General features: G+C 50.2%; 12 protein-coding genes across 12 annotated transcripts; 4 read left to right on the forward strand and 8 right to left on the reverse strand.

The window, feature by feature from the left end:
* Positions 1 to 466: 466 nt before the first annotated feature.
* BU24DRAFT_101186 (uncharacterized protein) lies at positions 467 to 1,396 on the reverse strand. Its single transcript, XM_033520692.1, has one exon. The coding sequence runs from the start codon at positions 1,302 to 1,304 to the stop codon at positions 702 to 704; it is 603 nt and encodes a 200-aa protein (XP_033386974.1). The 5' UTR covers positions 1,305 to 1,396; the 3' UTR covers positions 467 to 701.
* Positions 1,397 to 3,261: 1,865 nt separating this feature from the next.
* BU24DRAFT_101199 (uncharacterized protein) lies at positions 3,262 to 4,183 on the forward strand. Its single transcript, XM_033520693.1, has 2 exons — positions 3,262 to 3,547; positions 3,658 to 4,183. Exons 1-2 carry the CDS (start codon positions 3,471 to 3,473, stop codon positions 4,085 to 4,087), a joined length of 507 nt encoding a protein of 168 aa, XP_033386975.1. The 5' UTR covers positions 3,262 to 3,470; the 3' UTR covers positions 4,088 to 4,183.
* Positions 4,184 to 5,295: 1,112 nt separating this feature from the next.
* BU24DRAFT_405406 (Glucooligosaccharide oxidase) lies at positions 5,296 to 6,787 on the reverse strand (the record flags this gene model as incomplete). Its single annotated transcript, XM_033525698.1, has 2 exons — positions 5,296 to 6,467; positions 6,529 to 6,787. 2 exons carry the CDS (start codon positions 6,785 to 6,787, stop codon positions 5,296 to 5,298), a joined length of 1,431 nt encoding a protein of 476 aa, XP_033386976.1.
* A 1,437-nt stretch (positions 6,788 to 8,224) lies between these two features.
* BU24DRAFT_101236 (uncharacterized protein) lies at positions 8,225 to 9,171 on the reverse strand. Its single transcript, XM_033520695.1, has one exon. The coding sequence runs from the start codon at positions 8,935 to 8,937 to the stop codon at positions 8,401 to 8,403; it is 537 nt and encodes a 178-aa protein (XP_033386977.1). The 5' UTR covers positions 8,938 to 9,171; the 3' UTR covers positions 8,225 to 8,400.
* A 1,580-nt stretch (positions 9,172 to 10,751) lies between these two features.
* On the reverse strand, positions 10,752 to 12,728 carry BU24DRAFT_101224 (uncharacterized protein). Its single transcript, XM_033520694.1, has 3 exons — positions 11,162 to 12,728; positions 10,994 to 11,105; positions 10,752 to 10,925 (listed from the first exon to the last, which is right to left on the reverse strand). Exons 1-3 carry the CDS (start codon positions 12,546 to 12,548, stop codon positions 10,790 to 10,792), a joined length of 1,635 nt encoding a protein of 544 aa, XP_033386978.1. The 5' UTR covers positions 12,549 to 12,728; the 3' UTR covers positions 10,752 to 10,789.
* Positions 12,729 to 14,329: 1,601 nt separating this feature from the next.
* On the forward strand, positions 14,330 to 15,272 carry BU24DRAFT_418160 (uncharacterized protein). The gene has a single exon (XM_033526916.1). It carries the CDS (start codon positions 14,492 to 14,494, stop codon positions 15,128 to 15,130), a length of 639 nt encoding a protein of 212 aa, XP_033386979.1. The 5' UTR covers positions 14,330 to 14,491; the 3' UTR covers positions 15,131 to 15,272.
* A 122-nt stretch (positions 15,273 to 15,394) lies between these two features.
* BU24DRAFT_418161 (uncharacterized protein) lies at positions 15,395 to 16,538 on the forward strand. The gene has a single exon (XM_033526917.1). The coding sequence runs from the start codon at positions 15,586 to 15,588 to the stop codon at positions 16,363 to 16,365; it is 780 nt and encodes a 259-aa protein (XP_033386980.1). The 5' UTR covers positions 15,395 to 15,585; the 3' UTR covers positions 16,366 to 16,538.
* Positions 16,539 to 16,607: 69 nt separating this feature from the next.
* On the reverse strand, positions 16,608 to 17,475 carry BU24DRAFT_418162 (uncharacterized protein). The gene has a single exon (XM_033526918.1). It carries the CDS (start codon positions 17,219 to 17,221, stop codon positions 16,697 to 16,699), a length of 525 nt encoding a protein of 174 aa, XP_033386981.1. The 5' UTR covers positions 17,222 to 17,475; the 3' UTR covers positions 16,608 to 16,696.
* On the reverse strand, positions 17,467 to 18,637 carry BU24DRAFT_418163 (acyl-CoA N-acyltransferase). Its single transcript, XM_033526919.1, has one exon. It carries the CDS (start codon positions 18,508 to 18,510, stop codon positions 17,932 to 17,934), a length of 579 nt encoding a protein of 192 aa, XP_033386982.1. The 5' UTR covers positions 18,511 to 18,637; the 3' UTR covers positions 17,467 to 17,931.
* A 307-nt stretch (positions 18,638 to 18,944) lies between these two features.
* BU24DRAFT_430816 (uncharacterized protein) lies at positions 18,945 to 20,206 on the reverse strand (the record flags this gene model as incomplete). Its single annotated transcript, XM_033529833.1, has 4 exons — positions 18,945 to 19,117; positions 19,165 to 19,287; positions 19,341 to 19,572; positions 19,637 to 20,206. The coding sequence occupies 4 exons, from the start codon at positions 20,204 to 20,206 to the stop codon at positions 18,945 to 18,947; spliced, it is 1,098 nt and encodes a 365-aa protein (XP_033386983.1).
* A 326-nt stretch (positions 20,207 to 20,532) lies between these two features.
* On the forward strand, positions 20,533 to 23,112 carry BU24DRAFT_363880 (ubiquitin-activating enzyme E1 3). The gene is made up of 5 exons (XM_033524223.1): positions 20,533 to 20,729; positions 20,786 to 20,956; positions 21,008 to 21,244; positions 21,304 to 21,952; positions 22,000 to 23,112. The coding sequence occupies exons 1-5, from the start codon at positions 20,670 to 20,672 to the stop codon at positions 22,728 to 22,730; spliced, it is 1,848 nt and encodes a 615-aa protein (XP_033386984.1). The 5' UTR covers positions 20,533 to 20,669; the 3' UTR covers positions 22,731 to 23,112.
* Positions 22,845 to 23,964, reverse strand: BU24DRAFT_101257 (NAD(P)-binding protein). Its single transcript, XM_033520696.1, has 3 exons — positions 23,351 to 23,964; positions 23,203 to 23,295; positions 22,845 to 23,110 (listed from the first exon to the last, which is right to left on the reverse strand). The coding sequence occupies exons 1-3, from the start codon at positions 23,910 to 23,912 to the stop codon at positions 22,959 to 22,961; spliced, it is 807 nt and encodes a 268-aa protein (XP_033386985.1). The 5' UTR covers positions 23,913 to 23,964; the 3' UTR covers positions 22,845 to 22,958.
* Between the last annotated feature and the right edge of the window lie 134 nt (positions 23,965 to 24,098).

Genomic DNA, 24,098 nt, shown 5'->3' on the forward strand with positions numbered 1-24,098 from the left:
GCACTTCTACCCAGGCAACAACCTCCATCCAATCCCCCCAAGTTTCAGAACACTAACCTACCCACGAGCACATACATACCACCTCACATCCCACGAACCCACTACACGGGGTGTTACATGTCACATAAGGACTCCATCCAGCATTGAACTGCACTGCAGCTGCAGCTGTGCCTCTTCGTCCCTCTCTACGCACGTATCATACCGTAAGGCACAGTTTCTCGCTTGGACGTAAGCGCCCCGAAGAGCCTCGCCGCATGGTTCGGTCCGTATTTATATCTTTGCGCTTCGCCTCGCCTCGTCACGACTTGTTTTTTTTTTTCGCCAGGCTCTTACATCACTTCATCTGTGTGCCAGTCTGAGTATCAATTGGACGCGTTGCATTGTGAAAGAATAAATTACTGTCCTTTCTCTTGTCGATATCATTACGACTGATAGGAATCGAATTCGCTTGCGCCTGGAATCCTGACGACACTGCGTCCCTTGAGCCAATCTGTGAAAGGAAGAAGAAAAAGAAGGCAATTGGATTTTGTGTTTGTCCTGATCCGGTGGATTGAAAACGGCTGAGCATTCGAGGAGCGAGCGCGTGCAAAGCGAAAGAGAAAGAGCCATTCAACCTTTCATTGTTTTTTGAAAGAGCAAGGAAAGAGATCAGAGAGTAGAACGGCCTGACAAACTCAATTCGACATCTTCCGACCCACCATCTACTCGGAGTGAAAACGCAACACGCACACATACACATACTCCAACAATTTTATCACAACATGCCACTCCCCCACCGCCATATCCTCCCCCGCGCCGACCCCGACTCCCCCTTCCAAACAAAGCCCCTCCACAAAGAGCAATACCTCTGGGCCATCCCCATCGCGCTCGTCGGCGCGCTCGTCCTTGGCCTGCTCGTCGCCTTCGCGATCCCTTCCTCCCGGGTGAGGCTCCTCGGCTGGGGCAGGCGGAAGTGCTGTTGTTTCAGCAGCGAGGCGCGGAATCCGTATGTCAAGAGGGGGAAGAGGGAGGCGCAGATTGAGAGGGTGAGGAGGGCGGAGGAGGGTGGGAATGCGGTGGAGTTGCCGCCGCTTGAGGGGGAGGGGTGGAGGAAGTGGGTTGGCGGTGGCGGGAAGGATAAGAAGGGAAAGGGGAAGGAGAAGGTGGTTGTGGGGGTTGAGGAGGGAGCGAGGTGATGGGAGATTGAGTGATGGGTTCAGAGGTTGAGGATGGAATATGTGGAGGAGACATTGTGATGTAGGATCTCGGTTGATATATAGATACCCTCTGGATATGGAAACGTACCTTTTCTCGCGAATACGCATGCTTCTATCCTTGCAAAGACTCGTGTAGACAAATCTGAACTCTTGATATGATCGTCCACGTCAGTGCTCGATCTTGAGGAACGAGATCTGTGGCATAAGTGTGTTGAGCTTCTGAGATTGCAACTATCTTGTCATCCAAGGTGACGAAGAAGAATCACGATCAATCGACTTGGGGCGAGTCCAGCGATGTACCATTCATGTCCACCACTCCATCATGTTACAAGCATAAAAACGTGACATTCATCGACATAGCAAGTCCAATTGAATTGACGACTGTAAGAAATGCTTCTGGTCATTCTTCTCAAACTCATTTTACATACACTCCGTCTATTTCTATATACCGTCAAAGTTATTCGCATGATGGTCGTAATTTACGCAGTCTCCAAGGCCAACTTCATCACCGCATCGCTTAGATGGTTTCATCAGATCACCTCAAACGGAGGTATGATAGTATCAAGAATTAGAACGCAATCGTCATATCAAAAACCCCGTTCGCTGTTCTTTGTTTTCTAATATATATTATCGATTGACATCGCAAAGCCAGCAGTCAAGCAAAGCATAGCTGAGCGCATGGGTACATGGATGTCAGTTGGTGGCACCAACGGGCAGATGCGATGCGATGCGCCTACGCTCGTCTGTCTCCCGCCCTGCGCCTCTCATGGATCTTGATCTTGATCTGATCGATCTTGACGTATGTGCCTTATATATGTAGATATACTCGGCTTGGGCCTCCCTTCCTCCCGGCCGTTCTCTGGGCCCGGGACACGTACCCGGCTTGACGTCTTGACTGCCGAACGATGTCGGCTGGGCAGTGGGCACACGACGTCGGGGGCTCGTCTGGTGGGAAATTGCGATGTGCAAAAATCAATTCATACACAATACTGTGACCAATACTCCGTTCTGTGGTATACATATTGGCGAACGATTTAACCTCATCTTAGCCAACATGATCGGTTGGTCGGTAGGTCAGTCTTGGGGAGAAGACATCCGTTCTTCTTGGAACTAGACTGGCGATCTTGGTATGTGTGGTGAGTTCTAGGCCAGCCCCGGACATTTGTTTGTTTTTCCTCTTCAGTTACCCAGGTAATTACCCACGATGGGATAGCTACCAGTGTTGTGAACTCGTGATGCGACCCAGAGTATATTGATCGTACCTTGCATCGGAGACATCAGGCACATACAGATACAGTGCATGCGATCGATGCAAGGCGTGTAAAGTGTTTTGCAGGGTATCTCCGTCCGTTACCAGAGCAGCCGGTAGCAACAGAGAAACAATTACAATAGTTGGTTAGTTAGTATACAATAGAAGAGCATCGGTGTCCCCTTGGTCAGAGCTGTAGCTTAAAAAGTGGAAATGAGATGTTGGCTTAGGGGGCGCCGTTTGGCGTCTCTGATTGGCCTGCTAATCAAAGCTTTCTGAGATGCGAAATTTCACGACAGACTTGCGTGCCGGACTTCGTTCAGAGTGTCGGACAAGGTGGGGAAGAACAGTTCACCAAAATTGACAACGATGATGTGATGGTGAGTTTGTTTGCTTTGGTGATGTGGCCGTCTGTGGATGTGCTGAGATTGAGCAATTGGAGTAGACGGGGCTGTGAGGGCGACAGCGCATTCGTCGCCACCAAAAACAAACACCGCATACGCTGTGCAAGCTGTGTACCAGTGCAGCGAGGATGCAGCTTCGTGATGGCCCCAGACCAATTGAGCATCGAATTTCGCTTGCTGTTTGGTCTGGTCTTGTGCCCATCGCTTTAATTTAAGCCACTCCTTTGCCAAACCTCACTTCGTGCGCGCCCCGTCTCGTGTTTGGCCAACACCGTGTGTGCATCGTTTTTAGTAGACGCCGACTGCCCTGCCATGCCCTGCCCAGGCAAAGCTCCCCAGCCCCAGTCAGATCCAGCTCCAGCTCCAAAACCTTCAGTAGTGACACGGCGACGGGGAACCTGTTGTTTCAAATAACACCCCAGATCCTGCGCTTCCTCACCCCTTCCATCTCCCATCTCCCGCCATCACCGCCGTCTCTCACACGTTCACTCTATCTTGCTCCACACTTTCGACTTCGACCGCATCTCCACACTCGCTCATCCCAATTCCCCAACCCGATAACAACCACATCTCTGGTGACGCGCAATTTCCCAGACCGTACTCTGGACTCTTGAGGTAGCGATGCATCTCAAGAGCCTCACCGTGGGCATCGCCCTCACTGGAGGTGCTGTCGCGCAGCTCTCCTTCCCTACCGACCCGTACGTCTCCAGATCTCACCTCTTCCCAACATCGCGTCGCAACCAACATGCTCCCTCTGCCGAATCGCATACACAGTGACATTCGCATCGCGATACTAACATGTAAACAGCGTCGGCGTGTCTGTCTTCTCCGTACTCCGCACCGCTATCCCACCAGAAGTCCAGGTCTCCGCCTTCCAGAATCCCTCTTCTTTCGGCGCTGAAGTCGCATCTTCCATCTCTGCCGGAAACCCTCCTGCCTGGTACACTGGCCTTCCCGCAGACGTAAAGTCTGCCCTCCCGTCTCTGTATCCCGCCGCCGCCGTTACCACCCCATCTGCCACCCCAACTTCCGCCGCCAGCTCGAGCCAGGCCTCCAGCGCAAGCAGCGAGAGCGAGAGCGCGTCCAGCAGCGCCGCGACGACCAGCTCGCCCAGCTCTTCCAGCGCAGCCTCCGCTGCCCCATCCAGCTCCTCTACGGGTGGTGCTGCTGCTCCCACTGCCGTTGTCGGCGCAGGCCTTGCCGGTTTGATGGGTGTCGTCGGTCTGCTCGCTCTGTAAAGGGCCTGTTTCGATCAATCGAAGGGATATGAAGGTCGCCCTGGTACTAGGCGACCTGACATGCGAAAGTTGCAATCTCTCGACGGGATGGAAGGGCTGCAGTAGGCAAATACTCAGGACGTGAATCGGTCGGCGGCCGAGGAGCGTTTGGGAGATACAACAAAAATTCAAAATATCGGCGGCTGGCGCAGTCAATTGCGAATGACGCTCGTTCCAATTTTCCTTCTTTGTTTGAGTTCGCAGTCCTCTTTTTTTTGTTTGTAACGATGAGATGTTGCCTTCTTCCTCTTGCGGGAACGGAGTATACGCCTACCCTTTTTCTTTTTGGGGAACCTTTTCCCCCTTTCTATGATACCTCGCGGTTTGGAGACGTCCCCCATTTTCTTTCCTTGTGTTTTGAGTTGGCCTTAAGTAATGTTTGAATGATTCGGAGAATTGCTCTCGGGCGGAGGCAATGGGTGGATGGGTGATTGGAAGGAGACGAGCTGGGGAGATGGAAGTAGGACTTTAAAAGAACAATTAGTAGTTTAACCCCCTTTGTGAAAAGATGTAATCTGTAATGTCAATGGCTTGCGCCAGCCCCATCACCTCGGACGTTCTTTAGTGCGTCAAAGTGCCTTCTCGCCATGAGTGGAGTACGCGGTGTATCTGAGCCCTTTGTCGTCAGTGAGATCATAGTCATTACTTGTACACAGTGCCCGTCCATTCTAATGAGGATACGTCTGTATCTGAAAGAAAGATTGATGTAAGTTGCGTCAGAGTGTTCTGTCGTGCCCTTTAACATAAAGTACCCATTTGGGACGCGTGGACGTCCCCACAAGTCATCAGCTCCGAATGCTCGACGCCACAGCCGCTTTGAACTTGAAAGATCTTCAGGTGGAGATGAACACGGACATGAATGTGATTGGAGTGTTGGATTGGAGGTGGATGGAGGTGAGTGTATGAATGTCTGTTGTTAAAGGTGATGTGGAAGTCTTCACGTGCCATGTGGCGTATGTTGTTGAACGGTGTTGGCAAGTGCTACATAGTACACAGCAAGGAAGGAACCATCACCACAAGGTGGGCATCAGAGAATGGGAATATCAATTCAATGTATTATTAGAAGGCTATGGTCATAACTTGAAACTTGAACATAAGGGTATCCTGTTTGCAGATAATTCATACTCGTCTGTGATGATACTCTTCTTCAACCGAAGAGAAGTGGAGGACTATGATTTCGCCGGCCTTACGCTCTGAGGGTTGTGGAAGATATCCTTAGGATCGACAGCCGCCTTGATCTTCTGCAGTCTGGGCAGATTGCCTCTCCAGTAGGCCTCTGCACCTTTGTCTCCCAACGCCGGGTCGACGTAGCCAGCATAGGCACCCAGGTCATGTCCAGGAAGAGCGTCCGTGATCACTTTGTTGAAACCGGTCAAGAAGTTGCGAATCTTACTGTTAACTTTGCCGACTAGATTCACGGCATACGCTTGGTGATAGAACAAGGCATCGCGATGACCATAGGCCGTTGCGTCTGGCGCAACATCGTTGATGGCACCACCTTCCAAGTCCCAAATGACGAACCAGAGGGGTGTACCCTTGTCTGTCTTTTCAATGTAACTGAAGAGTTTGTCTACATCGGCGTCGGGAATCAGGTCGTCTTTGGTGTAGGCGACGGATTTGGCGTAGAAATTGCTCTGAATACCACCACCGATCTCGAGTGCGAGATCCTCTGCCCAGTGGCCGACAACACCTAGCCAGTCCTTCAGCACAATGACAGACTCGTCTTTGTGGGGGAGCCTGCTGGATATGTTTAAGCTGTCGAATTCCTGTTGTGATCCAAAGTATGTTCCAGTGATTATGGCACCCAACTCAGTGACAATGAATTGACTGGCGAACTTTCGAGACAGATCGGGGTCCGAGATGAGAGCCTGCCATTTCTTGAACGCATCCGCCTTTGCTTGGGCATTTCCGACTTGGAGACCGTACGAGTAGAGGACGGACTCGCCTGGTTCGGCCTGGGTGCGAACCTTGAATTCGGTAATGATTCCGAAACTTGCGCCAGCACCTTTGAGAGCCCAAAACACGTCCGAATTCTCTTTCTCCGAAGCCTTCACGATTGATGAATTCGCAAGGACAACCTGAACTTCCTGGACATGGTCGAGGGCAGATCCCCACATACGGCTTGATGGACCAAGACCGCCGATGGTAGCATGTCCGCCGATGCCAACCTGCGGACACGTTCCGTGTGCCATTGCTCGCTTTCCATTATCGTGAAGTCGTTTAGTTACGTCACCGAGAAGTGATCCTGCGCCGATCGTAGCTTGCCAGGTATTCTTGTCGATGGAGAATTGTTGGAAGTTCTTGAGGTCGACGACAATGACTCCGCTCTCGCCACCGATACCTGTCAATCTTGATTAGTATATGCGAAAGTTGGCGTGTTAGTTTAGATGTATCAAGCTCACCATAATTTGCATACGAGTGACCGCCGCCGCGTGGTTGGACTTTGAAGTCGTTATCTGCAGCGCATTTCACGATTGCGGCGACATGCTCTGCGGATTTTGGATAGGTGACCGCCGCAGGTTCTACCGAAATATCCAGGTTGTATGGCTTTACATGGGCGAGCTGGAACAAAGGTGTTTGCTTGTCAGCCAGAAGTGCCTTATCTCCTCCGACTGCATCCACCAGACACTTCCCAATAGCGGTGCTCCCGGAATTGCCCATCTCTTCGAAATTGGTCCAACGAAAGTGGACGAGTGCGGGTCAGGTAGAGAGAACAAGCGACAGATGAGCAGACAAGAAATCAGTCCGAGGGTGGAAATAGGGACATGATGGATATAAAGTGTGGCACTGGTTGCCCAGACCTCCAAACAAGAAAGTACGTAGGTACATGTCATGCAGTTGCAATTCCCTTACGAGGTACCAAGGGGCAGGAAGCAAACGACCTTCCAATGAGGAAGGCAGATGAGCATTCTGGGCAGTGAAAGGAAGGACAAGCGCTGCACAAGGCGAGGGGAATGCTGGGGTATGATGCGCATTCCCCAGGGCAATTAGACAACCGTTGTCAACGTTGCAATGCGACTGGCCCACGAGGGGGAGCCATGGGCTTGGGTTTGGCAGGCTTTAGAACCAACGGCTGCGTTCTCCTTGAGGCTAGAATCCACGTCGATCGCTGGACCCTGGCATTAACCTGGCAGCTGTGGCGCAACAAAGTTGGTGGAAGACCTGCTTTCTTTCAAGTTCTTGTCTGAAAGGTTGGTGATGATTTGATGAATGTATGATTGCATGATTGCGGTCGCGGTTGTGGCGATCGTACTGGACCAATCAATGAGTTGGCATCCTTCATCCTACCAGCATGCAATCGCCTTGCTCGTGTTTCGAAACGAGCACCACATGATGGTCAATCAGGAGAAGCATCACTGAGCATATTGTAACAATGTTGTACAGAATAGTTGGTATTCCAATCACATGATGAAGTATCCGACGGGCACGCAGATACTCAGAGCAGCACATCATCTGACTTGCGCTCCGTTCAAATGGTCATCGAGCTGGATGATCGAATGGGAGTAGCACACAAATCTTATACATCATGTCATGCCTCTTCTTACAGTCCATTTCGTCGTCAAGACTCTGACCACGGAAGGTCATTTCCTGTTCATTGTACTTTAGGGAGATTGGTCCCTACCCAGGTAGGTAGGTACCTTTAAACGAAGTGTGTACAAGTAGACCTGGAAGCGAAAGTGACGACGGGTTGCATACTTCAACCACCACCTACGCATGCCACACAGACATTTACATGGACTACTACAAGACCATACCATGAACACACAGATAATTTGACGCAACTACCGACGAACAGCAATTCCTGTTCATTGAGTCAGTTTCCCCGTCCGCCGAAGGACTGCCGATGACCCTGTGGCTGAGTTGTGCCGATCCGTTCTCTCCCGCAAAACTGCCACTTAAGGAAACACCCACACAAGCCATCCACGCAATAGCAACAAAAGAAAGCTCAACAATGGTCTGCGCATTATTTATAAATACATACCCTCAAACAAGTCCGTCCGAGACGATCCAGACCTCGTAATTATCTGTTATTCAGCACCGAGAATTCGACGAACAATTCACGGACGCATGCCAAAAAGCACCCTCAGCCTCAATTCTGTGTGGGGCATCGTATGCCGTCTGCCCGTAACAACGCGCGTACCATTTCTTGGGTTGGACGTTTGTTCCGGCAAACGAAGGGGGACGATGCCCATATGTATATGCGACTTCGTCTCCACCGCTGGGTTGTATCGTGAAGTTCTTTGACTTGGAGATAGGAATTTGCAAATTATAGTTCAGCCATTCAACAACACAGTTGACGCTAATCTTGTTACTTTCTCAAAAAGGATTTGAAGGAAGAAGATAAAACATGGGTAGTTGTTTCTCGCGATCATCAGAGAAGCCTCCCACGCCAGTCGGTCCGCAATACTACGACGCGGGCCGCCTATACTACTACCCAGTGCCTGACAAGCGGACGGCAAAGGAGCTCGAGAAAGCGAGGAAGAAGGCAGAGAAGCAGATGAAGAAACAGCAGCGGCAGAGCGAGCAAGGAGCGCTGGGCATGACGCTGTTGGTGGGAGAAGGAGAGGAAGGGTTGGCAAGGAAGTTGGGCGAGAGATGAGTGTGCTCGTTGGACCGTCAGTCAAAGACAGTGATGCGATGCCTTCACACGACATCACACGTCTTCTTCCATGCCTTCGTTCGATTCCGACATCCAGAGACGATGTATGAACGCATATCGCGGGTAGGGAAGCCAACACTCTCCCCAAGGCGACATGCACCGTTGTCGACAGTCCGTGTCGCCAATCGGCAACGCAACGACGACCATTCATTCACCCCTCCAACGACGATCCGAAAAGGATAAATCCCCTCTTAAGTACCATGTCGCGAGGTCAAATTAATTTCCAGGATCCCGTCGTGATACATGATGTCACCTTCGAATCCTACGAGATCCCGCTCACTCACCGATTGTCGCTTTGACCGCGGGGTCTTTTCATCGTCGGGAAATTTCCCCAAGTCCAAACAATGGGGTAATACCTTACCTAAATCTAACTTTCCGATGCACGACGCAAGGCCACTGCACTGCTACTAGTTACCACTCGTCTCAATATTCTGCGAATCCCTCGTGGCGAAATACTGCGAGGCTGCGCGTGGTAATCGTCGTTGTAGCGTGGCAGGCGAGGTGGCACAGCTTTCAACTCCGCCTCTGACGAGTGTCCCCTAAGGCGCCCCGCTGCACATCGACCCAAACGGGGAATGCATTCTGAATATCAGAACAAACCACACCCCGATTCAGTCCATGAGCGACAAAGCAACCACTTCGACAATCGAGACCTCTGTTAGAATTCGGAGCCTTTATGTGAGATCAACGACGGGGTACCTGCCTTCCGGTGAGGCTTGGTATTACATTACTCACTACACTACGTGTATCTACTGCACGCCGAATGAGATAGGCTGCTGCCTTTTTCTCCAGCAGCAAGGCTTGGGTCTCGGGGTGGGCCGAAACCGAACCCTGTTTTTTTTGGGATTGCGTGTTTGTATGGTCGATCGCAGGTCGTGGCTAAAATGGTTGTGTGATAGATATATCCTGGGTAGACCGCAGGTTTAGTAGTATTCTGCAATTGACTACCTGTATAATCAACTTCATACTATTCCATATCGAAACTTCAAACATACCATCTCAACTTCATACACGCATACATCAAGTTCACACAGAGAGTTCTGTACATAAGAGACCACTGCGACCTTCTTCCTTCCTCGTCTCTTCTACAACTCCCACCAAGGAAAGGAAAAGGAACACCTACAGCACACTACACTCCACATCCACCAGAAGCAAGGAGAAGGCCTATACCACACCACCCAACCTCCCACCCTCTCCCTCAACAACAACAACAACTCAACCTAAATCACCTTAAACCCACTAAGATGCCATTCTCACACTCCCACTCCCCACCATCCCCAACCTCCTCCTCCTTCGCCTCCACCTCCCCATCATCGCCAGGAGAGTCAGGAGCAGCAACAGTATCGAGGACGGCAACAGGCCTCCTCCAACCCGCGTACTTCAACGGCGGGAACCCATCCTTCGAGTACCGCGCCGGGGAAGACGCAAAGGCGTTCGAGAGGCGGAGTCGCAAGGGGAAGAAGCGGGAGGCGTGTTTGCGGTGGATTGATCGGTGCGTGCCGGGGAGGAAGTGAGACGTTTTTACGGGGGAGAAAGAAAGAAAACATGGAGTTGTATAGGAGGTTGCGTACAGACTGAGGGGTGCTGGGTACGATCGGGTCGGGGGGAAGTAAGTTGGTTCATGAATGAGTCAGATGGGGAAGGGAAGGTGGAGTAGTGTTCTCTCGTTTTTTCTTCTTTGGGGGTGTTTGAGTCATACGAGGGTGGGTTATCTCTTTTGGCCTTTTTTGGTTTCTTTTGTACATAAAGGTTGTGATATCCCCCGATGCTGCAGGCGGTGTTGCTTTCGCTTTTCGATATTGTTCTTTTTGCCGCATTGCACCATTCAAAGTTACACTCAACATCACGAGGCGTTGTCATTTGTCAAGATACGTAATCCAACGATTCGAATGATTGTATTTATATCTTTCGCTTGGTATAATATTTAATAATGGAAAAAAACTTCAACTGAGGTATCATATCTTCTCTCTCTATGTTCTATGCTGGGCTCTACTCGCTTTCGCTTAAACAACGTCCTGAGAGAAGGAAGTGCTGGTCTGCTCGAGCGCTTTGCGGAGGGGTATCTCGGATAAGGGAACGATGCTGGTCTTCTTGTAGAACTTCCAGATGAGGTATGCGCCAATGACCAATGGGATGTCCCTGATATAGCGAGTTAGGATCGACGAAAGAAAGTAGATTTGGTAAGTGCAAGTGGGTGATAGACTTACAAGTATGCAGAAACGAAACCGACGGCGCTCCAGTTGCCTTTGGTGAAGACGGTCCATCCGCCGGTCAGGAGGATCAGGAGGGTCATGCAGAGTGCGGCACGAGAGGTGTATGCTGTTCAAATTGGTCAGAAATCTGAGCTTATGCGATTAAAGAATGGGCAAACCTACGAGTGATGCGGTTACTCCAGGGCAAGCTCGATGCCGGAATGCCTTGCTTGTCCAGAGCAGCGCGTAGTCGAATGTGGTTAAGTAGGACCGACGACCACGAGACGAGGACGGCGGCAGCAGTCAAGTCGACCAACCACCAGAAGACAGTCATTGCGCTGTTCGACAGGCTCATGAAGCTGAGGAACATGAAGGCGGTGAACAGGAGAACGCACATGTACGGTGTTCCCCAGGGGGTTGTTCGCAGGAAGATCTTGGGTGCCTGTCCCTTGAGCGCCAGGCCGTACAACACACGGGTACCTGAGAGCAAGGCTTGGTTAGAAGACGACCATGCCGAGGTGATTACGATGGCGTTGACAACCGAAGGAATGGCCTTGATGCCGGCAGCGGAGGCGGCGATGACGAAGGGACTCTGAGCTGCAGTTCCTGACTGGTCATTGAGGCGCTCGTCGTCGCTCGAAACGAGCATACCGACGACGAGGATGGCAAGGCCGTAGAACAGAATGATTCGGTAGAAAACATTCTTGCAAGCTCTGGGGATGGCCTTGGCCGGATTCTGTGTCTCAGCCGCTGCCATGGCGATGGATTCGACACCGGCGAAGGAGAAAACGGCGGCAGTCATGACGCTCCAGTATCCGAGGAATTGACCCCAGCTTCCCGTGCCAATGTACTCGACGAAAGGTCCAGGGTTCTTCCAGTATCGGAACCCAATGCGAGGAGTTCCAGGGACACCACCGAGGTCGATGACGAGCCCCAGGATGATGAGGAAGATGACGAGCAGGATCTTGAGGATGGCGAAGGCATATTCGACCTCACCGAAGATGCGCACGAAGGAGAATCCCACGGCCACGGTCAAGACGATAAAGACGATGATGAAGACCGAAGGGTTGAGGTCCGTCCAGTATTCAAACAAAACACAGATGGCCGTAAGCTCGGATGGGATCGATAACAAATTTCCATAGACCAGATTCCAACCGATTGCGAAACCCCAGGCCGGATCCACCAGAAATTCGGCATGGCGGACGAAAGAACCTGTGACGGGAAGAAGTGCTGCGACCTCACCGAGAGCGAACTGCACGGCGCAAACCACCAAGCCTACCGTTCCGTAACCAAGCAATGCGCCAAGGGGGCCACCCGTCTGGATAGAGCCTCCCAGACTTAAAAATAATCCCGTTCCAATTGCTCCTGCGATACCCAACATTGAAAGATGGCGTTCGGCCAAACCGCGTCGCAAATCTCTCTGCTCTATCGCCGTCACGAGGTCCGTCTGGAAGTCCTGCTGCAATTCGCCATCGTTGGAGGGGTGCGGGCTGAATGCGCGAGGCGCTGTTCCTTGCTCTTGGACGCCTCCGTAGATGGTCGATTTATCCTCTGGATGTGCGTTGGCCATGCTGCCGATAGGTTCTGTGGAAATATCCTCGTCAACTCGAAAAAGAAAAAACGAGAGAATTATTCAATTATTTAAATCGTATTAGTCGAGATGGTAGTCGTAGACTCGGAGTGTTGGTAAGTGGTAGTGGTGGCGGCGGCTAAGGCTGGACAAGGAACTAATACTGGTAAGAAGCTTTGCTTCTTCCTTAATCAAGCTCTCTCCCTCGTGGATGGAACAAACGCCGAGAAGCTTCAAATGAGAGACGAAAGCATCTCTTGAGACTTTGAATGACCTTCTGGAAGGACAGGGCATGGCATGGCTTGGTGCAAGTACTTATTCCAAACCGTCTGAACGAGTTGTTCCCGGTGCAACATCCTAATGAAGTTAATCCGCTCAATGTCGCCATTCGAACTAAAAAAACCGACCAAAGACTTTTTTCAACAGAAAATTACGAGGTTGCGCCCCCTTTTGGCGAATCGAATGCTTCCATGGGAAATGTTCCGACATGCAACACAACGCTGCGATGCATTGCCTTGTCGCGACTCTAATCGGGCAGAAAAATCATCGCGACTTGGCAATCATCTTGAATATGGGCACTCCATAATCACTATTTTGCGGTTTACTGGCATTTGTCGACCGTAATCAGTACCTGGGGCAAAAAGCTGGAGCCAGTCGTATTCAGAGTCTCTTAGACAGGTACTAATGAGAGACGGTCTGCTCCAGATTGGTACCGAAATAGGCCCTCCCGTATTGATGAGGGCGAACGATTGATACATTACTCGTACACTTGAGGGCAGAGTGCGCGGCCAGTGGGCTGGAGTGGAGTGTCAGTAGCGGAATGGACCTGATCTCGGTCGTCTCAAGTCTGAAGTGCCCACGCGACGCCGATAAGAAGTTGCTTGAACGTGCTACGGCTGGACTTGCTGCATTCGGATTTCCATCAGATAACAACTACCAACCCCACAGTATGGGCAAGCAAAGTAGACATATCATTGTCTTTGATTAAACCAAAGAACACAATGGATGGCATTGCATGATTCTTAACAATGTACACCATTTCCTCTAGCCTGTAGCTATGTCATACACATTGCATTGTCGCAATACTCCGACCTGTGCTTTGACTTTTTTCCAGCGAGGTCTTCCTTCCCTACCTAACCTAGGTACCTATGCCTTGGCCTCTGGCCGGAACCATCTCCAGGATACGAATGACGAGCTTTTTTTCACTTTTATTTGAAGAGAATTGGCATTTGTATCGATGAAAACAAATCCGAAGAACACAGCTGATAAAATACATGAGGTTCGATTAATGTTCTCTAAGGCGTTCCACTAGTTGTCAATTGATTCCATGACAGAATTGCTTGTATCTCTAGGCTAACGGTCTGGGAAGAACATCACCGACTGCACAGGTCCGAATCATTGCTTCGGAGAACCACATACTGTGTAGGGCTCTCGCATGCAGGGTTGGCTGTTGGGGTTCGCTGACTGCATGAGAGCAAGCAATGCCCGATACCCGAAAGATGCTGGGTGCAAGCGGTAAAGACTTGAGCTGAATGGACCATGGGAGTGCATACCCATTTGATACAAGTAGGTCGACGTGCATGCCCGAGCGATGATCGCTGTAAGATTGAACAATTAACTGCAGCAAGTCTACTGTTGTAAAGATCAAGCTGGGCTTAGGCGTCCTACTCTTATGCTGTCACGGTGCATTTAGTATAGTAAAACGCGATGCCCTAGTACTAATCTGACGATTATCCCAAGCCGCTTGTGATGATGTTGCGAAGCTGCTTCTGCCTGCAAATCCCAAAAAGATAAAATCAGTCGTTCAACTGTAAGCAATTGATATTTCAGCTCAATCAACACCTCTGCTTGTGTCTTTGCTTGATACGATCCGAAAATCAACCCGTAGTCAATTCATTACACAAAGTATTCGATTTCCATAATCTGCAATTGTCAACAACATCATGGCCATCACCGAAATAGCGCTCCTCCACCTCCTCCCAAATGCCTCCCTCGAAGATCCAGCCCTGCGATCAAAGCTCGCAAACGCAAAGGCCGTCATGGAGAAATTTACTGGCCGGGAATTCCACTTCCTCCGACAAACCGAGGACCCCACCTTCTTGTACATAATCGGCGAGTGGGATTCGCTCGACCAGCACATGAATCAATTCATACCCTCAGCAGAGAACCAGGCTCTTTTGGAAGATATTACGCCGCATTTTACCGTTGACTGGCTCGTTCACATCGATGCCCCTCATGCCGAGCTACCTATTCCAAAGGCGACAAACGACCATCCTAATGGATCGCATATTGTCAGCATCAGCCGGCTCTTCATCCAAGACGGACAAGCAGATAATTTCAGAGCCGCTTGGGCAGAGGGAAAGCATGTCCTAGAGGACTTTGTCACAGAAGGGAAAGTCGGATTTGGTTTCAGAATTGATGTCAAGGAAGGAGAAAGACAAGAATTTTTCCTCTGGTCGCCCTGGAAGGATGAGGCGCAGCATCATGCTTTTGTGAAGGTGGATGGGTTCGAGGAGTTCGTTAAAGCTACACAATATGTGACTGATCCTATCTTCAAACACGCGACGGTATTTACAGTTTGATAGATTCATAGATGCAGACCTTGAAATAGTCATTCGAAGGAGTATCAATTATTATTGAATAGGGCCTTATGATCATTCAGATACTCGTCTTCCCATTGACGTCATTCCGCTATGAGAGTAGCTTACCCAAAGAGGCAGCTCCACAACCGATAGAAGTCTCTAACTATGTGCCCGGTTGAGCTCTGACTCATACATCGACTGGGTTGAGATAATTGGTATATAACGCCATATCATAGTATCGTTGCTTGTGCGATATCATACCCAGCACTGCCTGTCGTTAAGTTGGATAGATGACTTGAAACAACGTGAACCCATTGATGATCACGAATGAACTTAGACATTTGTTGACCACAAAATCTTCTTAGATCTCGCACGATAGATTTCAATACTTACTTTATCATCAAATTTGCCTTTATTCATCACCTAAGTCCCTCATATTGTCATTTTCCGTCAACATGCCATTGATCGTTGCGCCACTAACGACCTCGGACACAACGTCTTGGACACGAATCCGTACACTAGCCTACGCAGGTCCTACTCACAACATTGTTCACTCTCGACCAGTCTCGGAGGAAACTATCCGCAGAGTATCTCTGGATCGCCAGGCTGAAATCGGGAAACCTAACGCATGGCACTTCAAGGTCGTAGACACAGAGTTGTCACCCGCTGAGGACGATCCACCAGAAAACGGCGGGCAGACAATCGCATTCGCTGTATGGAGCGCCCATAACATCGACTTAACACCAGACGGGTACATTCAAAACAAGACAACTGCCCATTCTACAGAAGAAAGCACAGACGAACCTACTATCAATCCCGCGGAGACAGCAACACTTCCCACTGAAGCCCCCAGCAAAGACGCAGAGCAAAAGCTACCTTACCTTCCGCCAGAGCTACGTCTAGAAGTCCTCTCCGCACTTCTCAACCCGCTCCGAGATGCCTGCACAGAGATCATGGGCTCGAAACCGTACCTCATGCTCAACTCACTCGCCACGCATCCGGAGCACCAACAACGTGGCGCGGGACGCTTGCTGTTGAAGTGGGGGTTGGATGTTGCCGATAGGGCGGGATTGGAGTTGTATCTGGATACTTCCTTGAGGGGGAGGAAATTGTATGAGAAGGAGGGTTTCAGGCTTGTGAAGGGGGTGGAGTTCGATAGGACGCCGTGGGGTGGGGAGGGTGTGGATTGGCACGGATGTATGGTCAGGAGCCCCCGGGGAAAGGTTTCAGAATAGAGTAGTATCATAGGAGTGCTTTCGGTCGGTGTTATTATATTTACGCCCCGTTGAGACTGATTAGGAATGTTGGTTCACCACGATGTCTGGAATTGGTGAGCAATTAGACCTCAATACCTAGGTAATTGCTAGAGTTTAGTATAGAGATAACAACTGAAATTCGCAATGATGACGTCCTATTTCTTTTTCTTTTAATAAATTACCAAATGCAAAATGAGCGTGACGTACGTAGAATACTACGAGTACAACAACCTCCTGTCTTCCAACCTCCCAGTGCACCTGTCCAACACTTCAACCATCTCGAATCACACACGAATCTCATATCTATACTTCAGACACACTCACCGCAGAAGCACCTCCCCCTATCATACCCGTAACTCCACTCATCATTATTGGTAAGCCACCCAGACTGCAAAGCGCCACATGTAGTCGAAATCTGATACCCAGACAGATCTGCGCCACCCTCATTACACTGCACACTGTCCCGGTAATTGAAGTTGCAAAAGAACGCCACAACGTCCCCCGAGATGGCGTAGTAATTGTGTCTCGGCTTCGTGGGCCCGTAGTTGCCGCACTGCCATCGGAGGTTGCCCCACGCGGCGTCGAACCACTCGCGGTTCAGGTTCCTGGCGCCGCCGCAGCTGATGGAGACGTCGCGGGGGAGGATCGAGGCGGGGATGGCGTCGCGCTTCTTGTTGTTGGCGATGTCGTGGGTTGAGTTGGCGAGTTTGACGTGCACGGATTTGCCGTTCTCGAGGTAGGACTCGTAGACGCCATCTTCCTGTCCCTCTGGGATGACGAAGGCGGACGCGGAGAGCGCGCCGACGATGGCGAGGAATACGGTTTTGAGACGCATGGTTTGAGGGAAGAATTGACAGTGGAGGTTCTTTTGACGCTCTAGCTGATATTGTGAAGAATTGTAGAGCCGTGCTTCTCAAAGTCGCTGTCGGCCACTGCCAATTTATATTCACGAATCTGACATCGTGAAATCGATCTGCCGTTCTTTTCATAAATCACACTGCCTCGCTTTCTTTCCAATTCTGGTCGTGACGATTTTCTCATGATGGGTTTTTTCAGCTGTCACCGAGGAGTTCTCATATTGGCCTCGCTTCGTGTTATTATAAGTCTGCTCCAGGTTTCTAGAAATTTGCCGAACGTGTCAGCCCATGGCAGCCTTACTCTTGTTAGCCATGCTGAATGTAAGCGATGCATTTCCCTAGTGCACATCGTGACTCTGCAGGTTGAACATGGATATCGCTATATCTGTTCAGGTCTAGAATTATATTGCTCGTGGTCTGCTATGAGTTAAAGGATCTCAAAACGGCAGCTGGGCAAGACGAAGGATCTTAGATAGTAATTTCCAAAGCGTATTAATCTGCTCGAATATTTTCTTCTTGGGAATCTGCACGGTGGTGGCAATGCATCGGTGCTTGATTTTGCTCTGAAAGCGACACCGCCAAATACTGTGAAGACTGTAAGTATCAACCACAAGTGATGGGCCGTATAGGGCATCCCGTCGTTGACTTGGAGCGGAGATTCCTAATCTCCCCACATTTTATATCAAAACTACAGCATCTTCCGCATAGCCACCCTGCTCCACTTCCCCAGCAACTCATCCTTCCGCTCTTCCTCCAGCCGCTCTCTGACCTCCCTCGCATCCTCCCCATCATACTCTTCACCAACCAAGACCTTGAATCCCAATCGCTCATAGTACTTCTTATTCCACGGCACGTGCTCAAAAGTCGTAAGCTCAAGCGCCTTGAACCCGTTCTCTCCCGCCCACACCGCCACAAACTCAATCAATCTCCCTCCAATCCCCTGTCTCGCATACTCAGGCAGCACTGAGATCTGATGAATGAACGCACTTTTCAGTGCTTCGCAATTGTAGTGTAAAGCAATGGTGATGAAGGCAACGGGAGGTGCTGAAACACCTGTTGTAGAAGTGGAGTTGGTGGGTGTTGCGACCCAGATATGACCCAGCGATTGGGCCTGTGTGTACGACTCAATGGATGGCGGACTGCTATCTGCGATGGAGTGCATGTCTGTTGCACCAAATATCTGGTCTGAGGCTGATTCTATGACAGGGAGATGGGGGAGGTCAGCGGGGTCGGCGGGGCGAATGGAGATAGGTGTGGGATTGGACATGGTTTGTGCTGAATACCGTCGTCAGATGGATGAGAGAAGTGTGTTTGGACCCTTTTCTAGGGAAATTTCCGAGGATGTCGTTCGATGAAGTAAGGTGAGATGTGATGACTTATAGTATTGTCGTCAACTAGCTGATGCATGTGATTGGTCGGGGAACGGATGCGGACTGAGCGAGCTTGAGTATTCTATGGAATCTGATATTGCTTACTCGCCTGTTAAGGAAGCATTGCATTTTATGTTGCGGCATGCACACATTCGACATATTGGCTTCCTATTTCTGCTGCGAAGAAATACGAACGAAACTTGGGATTTTGGTTCATTCTACAAAGGAGGACAATAGAACTCTACAAAGAACATCCATATTGTCCGACGGTACGCACCGGGTCTATCGTCTAAGGCAAATCTATATATTAGAAACCGGAACAGATACGTTCTCAGTACCAAATGCTCCTGGTTCGATGGTGGGGTATCGCTTCTTCGCCTGCCTTCTCTCTTTCTTTAGCGAGATCATAGAGGAAGAAGTCAATGAGGATAGCATTGACCTCCATCTCCGGATCCAGTTTCAGGATTTCACGCCTCAAAAGCTCTACAGCCCATATGCTACAGCCTAAGAATGGTCAGTAGGAGTTGCAAATATGATGATTCAAGGCTTACCTCGTATTTGAAGCTCCCAGGCATGGCCCGTCTCGATCGGCTCCAATCGCCTGATCCGCCCTTCGAGCGGAGGGCAAAATGACATGCAGCCCAATGAATGGAGCATTTGGGGGACTCGATAATCTCAAGTAATTGTTAGAAGGCATTTCGCGCACAATGGTCAAGGTGTTGCTCACCTGCAAACATCGTAATCTTATCAATGTCATTGAAGCTTCCGTAACCCTCCCCATCGAAGGCAGCCCATAGATCTGCAACAAAGATCTGTGCTCTCTTGAGGAATCGGACTTTCTTGCCATCGAACTTTCCCTGGTCATTGAAGCAGACGAATCTTTCGGCGAGCAAGTTCACCAGCCCAGCTGCAGAATTCTTGCTATCCTCGATCAATGTCACCACGCTACTGTCGAATTCCTGCACTGTTAGGTCATTGATTGAGTTCATAGGGTCAAATGGCCATTGATTAGGTTTATCTTACCTCTTCAAGCACTTGTCCTGCCTCTCTAAGACAACGCGCTCTTTCTTCGAAAAGTGGAATCTCGTCCTCCGTCTCCGATCGGAAGACGTGTTTCAAGACATCATCGGTGCACTCTTCCTCGTTGGCCCAAAACGATGGTGTTGTGATCGGAATGTCTTCCTCCAAAGCACGTTGCAATGCGGCGACCAAGCTCCAATAACCCGTCCACTTCTTGTCTTGATAGCTCACAGAGAATCTTTCCTCTTCGCTCTTCTCACTCCAAAAACTGAAATTAAGCAAGTCCATGGTAAAGATGAAATTAACGGTGTTCTCATCCTTTGCCTTAGGATGCAGCGGATGTTCTGACCATGTCTTGGTGCTGTAGCCACGTTCTCTCATCTGCTTCTGGATCTCGATAGCTGCGATCTTACTATGCCGCATATCGAGAGCAACATCCACGCTGTTATTGTAGATGAACTCTGCATTTTCCAGAACTTTTGTTTCTGGAGGAGCGGCTGGGTCCGCTGGACCCATGCCTAGAGACTTTCTCAGAAGGTCAAGCAGTTCATGATCAACCTCATCGTCGGACATCTCGACGAGCTGTTAATTCTTGGAAAATCCGAGTATCGGGTGAAAAAAAGCCAATGACGACAACAGGCACCACAAGACCCAATCCGCCACGGAGAAAGAAGAAAAAGAGGCGAGAGGGGAACGAATGGCCAGAGAAAATCTCGGTTGATCAACGTGTAGATCAATACCAGGACCACATAAACCCAGATACAGCAAGTATATTCACCGCCAAGCCGCAAGGTTATCAGTTCGCGTGGAAGACGGGCTAAAGCCCAACTAGGACTAGAGCGGAGGACTAGCTCAGGCCCGCAGAGAGCTTCCGGAGAAGCACCGTTACCTTCACCATTGGCCCGAGCTGTAACCTGCCGCTGCTGACGTCTTTTATCAGCAGTTGCTTCGGCCTTCAATCTCCCTTCAACCTCATTCCTTTCTCTCGGTCGCATGCTTCCACGCGCTCTGCTCGAACATTGCACAATCATTCGATATGGGACGCGACAAATTCGCTAGACAGAGCCTCGGCGCTCTTCACACGAGAATTAAACAGGTACGGGATCCATCGCCCGACACGCTCTCATGCGCCAAACATTGACATTTTCCTAGTCGCGGGTTCTCATGGTTGGAGCTGGCGGTATCGGCTGTGAGCTTCTCAAGAACCTAGTTCTCACTGGGTTTGGAGAGATCCATATCGTTGACCTCGACACAATTGACCTCAGCAATCTGAATCGCCAGTTCCTTTTCCGGAACGAACATATCAAAAAGTCGAAAGCGATGGTATGGGTATTGTGACTCTCACCTTGAGCGCCTGTTCTGACATCTTCATAGGTCGCGAAGGAGTCCGCCGGTAAATTTAATCCCAACGTCAAGATCGAAGCGTACCACGACAACATCAAGGACCCGAAGTTCAACGTCGCATGGTTCAAGGGCTTCGGGGTGGTCTTCAATGCATTGGATAACTTAGAGGCTCGTCGTCATGTGAATAAGATGTGCTTAGCAGCCGATGTACCCCTGGTAGAGAGTGGTACCACCGGCTTCAACGGTCAAGTCCAGGTCATTCGCAAGGTGAGCAAATTGGCGCATTACAACAGTTCGATGCATCAATTTACCTAACATTTGAGTAGAACAGAACCGAATGCTACGATTGCGTCACCAAAGATCCGCCGAAAAGCTTCCCCGTCTGCACGATCCGAAGCACGCCGAGCCAACCGATTCACTGCATAGTCTGGGGAAAGAGCTATCTCTTCACTGAGATATTCGGGACAAGTGAAGATGACGCGCCCGATATGGATATGAACGAGGATTCGGATAACGCGAAGGAGATTGAGAACCTTCGTCAGGAGTCACAAGCGTTGAGACGCATCCGAGACTCGATGGGCTCGGAAGAATTTCCCCGCCTGGTATTCAACAAGGTTTTCAAGGAAGACATTGAGCGACTACGAAGCATGGAGGATATGTGGAAAAACAGAAGGGCGCCTGAAGCTCTAGATTACGACGCGCTCGCTCAGGAAGCATTAGGTGCTGGCCCAGCCGTCGCACAGAAGGATCAGGTGGTCTGGACGACAGCAGAAAACTTTGCCGTGTTCGTTGACAGCCTCAAGAGGCTGAGCAACCGTTTGGAAGAGACGCGAGCAAATGCTGATGTGGGCAACTCGACCGCAATCCTCTCCTTCGACAAGGACGATGTAGACACTTTGGATTTCGTGGCCGCAAGCGCGAACTTGCGCTCCCACATCTTCGGGATTGAGACGCGATCGAAATTTGATATTAAGCGTAAGTTTGTCCCACATGCACCAGAGAAACAAAACTGAATGTGTTAGAAATGGCTGGCAACATCATTCCGGCTATCGCAACAACAAACGCAATGACTGCTAGTCTGTGCGTTCTGCAAGCCTTCAAAGTCATGCGCAATGAACTCGAGAAGGCCAAAATGGTCTTCCTTACTCGCTCCACCGAGCGCGTCATCTCAAGTGAGCCCCTTCGACCGCCCAACCCTGAGTGCCCGGTATGCAGCGTCGCGCAATCCACCCTTGAAGTGGATACCTCACGAGCTACATTGAAGGATCTAGTAGAGGACTTGCTTCGTTTGCAACTTGGCTACGGCGAAGAATTCAGCGTCAATAGTGAAGCGGGAATTCTCTATGATCCTGAGGAGGACGAAAATCTTCCCAAAGCCTTCAATGAATTGGGGTTGAAGGACGGCAGTTTCATCACGGTCATCGATGAGTCGGACGAAAATGCAAAGGTCAACCTCGTTCTTTCCATAACAGAGAAATCTCTGGACAAAGACAGCAAGCCGATCAATCTGCCAGCCGAGATCACTATCGCCAACAAACCAAAGGCTGCTCCAGTTGCAGAGACGAATGGGCACGTTGAGGCTGGTACCAATGGAGTTACTAACGGCAAACGCAAACGTGAAGCCGACGAAGTGGACATCGAATCCGCAAATGCTACTAAACGCGGAAAGGTTGCAGTGACTGACCCCCAGGAGAACGACATCTTGGTCGTCGACGACGCTACTGATGGAGCAATTCTCATCGACGATGACTAAATCATCTCATGAAGGCAAATTCTCGATTCGCCTACGCGCAGGCATTATCCATTACATGAAAATTCGTTTATTTGCCGTTGCCCGTTCTCACGCATGGAAATCATGGCATCTGCATGCGAAAACTTTTAAATCATTTGGCCGAGCGCAAAGCTTTAGCCAGGCGTTCTTTGGATTACTTGGGATATACCTGGTACGGATTTTGAGGAATCATTGGGTGTGAAGGCGCAGTCATGTGGCGGAAAGACCACCGTCTAGGTTCAGGATGCAATTATGAGCGTATTGGTTCCGCGCGAGAAACAGCGCTGCATCGGCAATTTCTTCTGGCTTGCCAAATCTGCCCATTGGGATGCTAGAGCGCAAATCTGAGGATCTTTCGAGGTCTATGTAAATTAGATATAGAACCAAATCATAGGACATTCAGCTTCCCACACTATGCAGCAGAATTGATACCTTGCAACGCGGATTTACGTACCTGTAGTCATATCTGTACTTACATATCCGGGTACGATGGTATTGACTCGAATACCGGATCGTCCTATCTCCGCTGCAAGTGCTCGAGTGAAACCTACAATCTCGGTCAACGCCAAACCACAGCTTCGCGAAGTCTACCAAGAACACACCAATCATGCCTGCCTTGCTTGCAGCATATGCGACCGCACCAACTCCGCCCTTCATACCCAATAGACTCGCTACGTTGATAATCGTAGGGCTGAAAGGCTCTTCCGTCTCTGCAGCTTTGAACGACCGCCCTTTGATGTAGCGTTTCGATAGCAGAAACCGCGTTGCCAGCATCGCAGCAGTCAAGTTTATGTCTACAATTTCCTTGATATCTTCCCCCTTCGTCCTGACAAACGAGCTACTCTGGCTTATCCCCGCACAATTCACAAGCACGTCAATGTTCTTCTCCTTAGCATCCTCAAACTCATATTGTGCGCCAAAGGTATCGTCTAGCCCGGACGTCGTCCAGAACTTGTCATTTGTGATAGCATGCGTGGCGATGTAACGATGCGGAGATGAGGACGAGAGGTGCGAAGTCGGGAGTGTCGATAGGGCGTCTTCGAGATTACGGTTGTTACGGGCGAGTAACGTTAATCGGTACCCTTGCGATGCAAAGAGTTGGGCGATAGCCAGACCAATTCCCCGGCTACCGCCCGTTATCAGAGCATGTCGAGGAGTTGGCATTGGTGACTAGATGTAAGATATTGGAGTGCGGTGTTTTTATTTTCGAGCAGTGGCCGTGACGTAGGAGACCCATTGTCCCGATTAGTCGCGAAAGCTTTGGGCTCGCGTGAGAACGTGACGGCGCGTTATCAGGTCTCCACCGACACCCGCAATCCTACTTCCACCTCCCCGCATCATCAAATTCAA

This window comes from Aaosphaeria arxii, assembly GCF_010015735.1.
Source record: "Aaosphaeria arxii CBS 175.79 unplaced genomic scaffold BU24scaffold_2, whole genome shotgun sequence".
Lineage (NCBI taxonomy): Eukaryota > Fungi > Ascomycota > Dothideomycetes > Pleosporales > Aaosphaeria > Aaosphaeria arxii.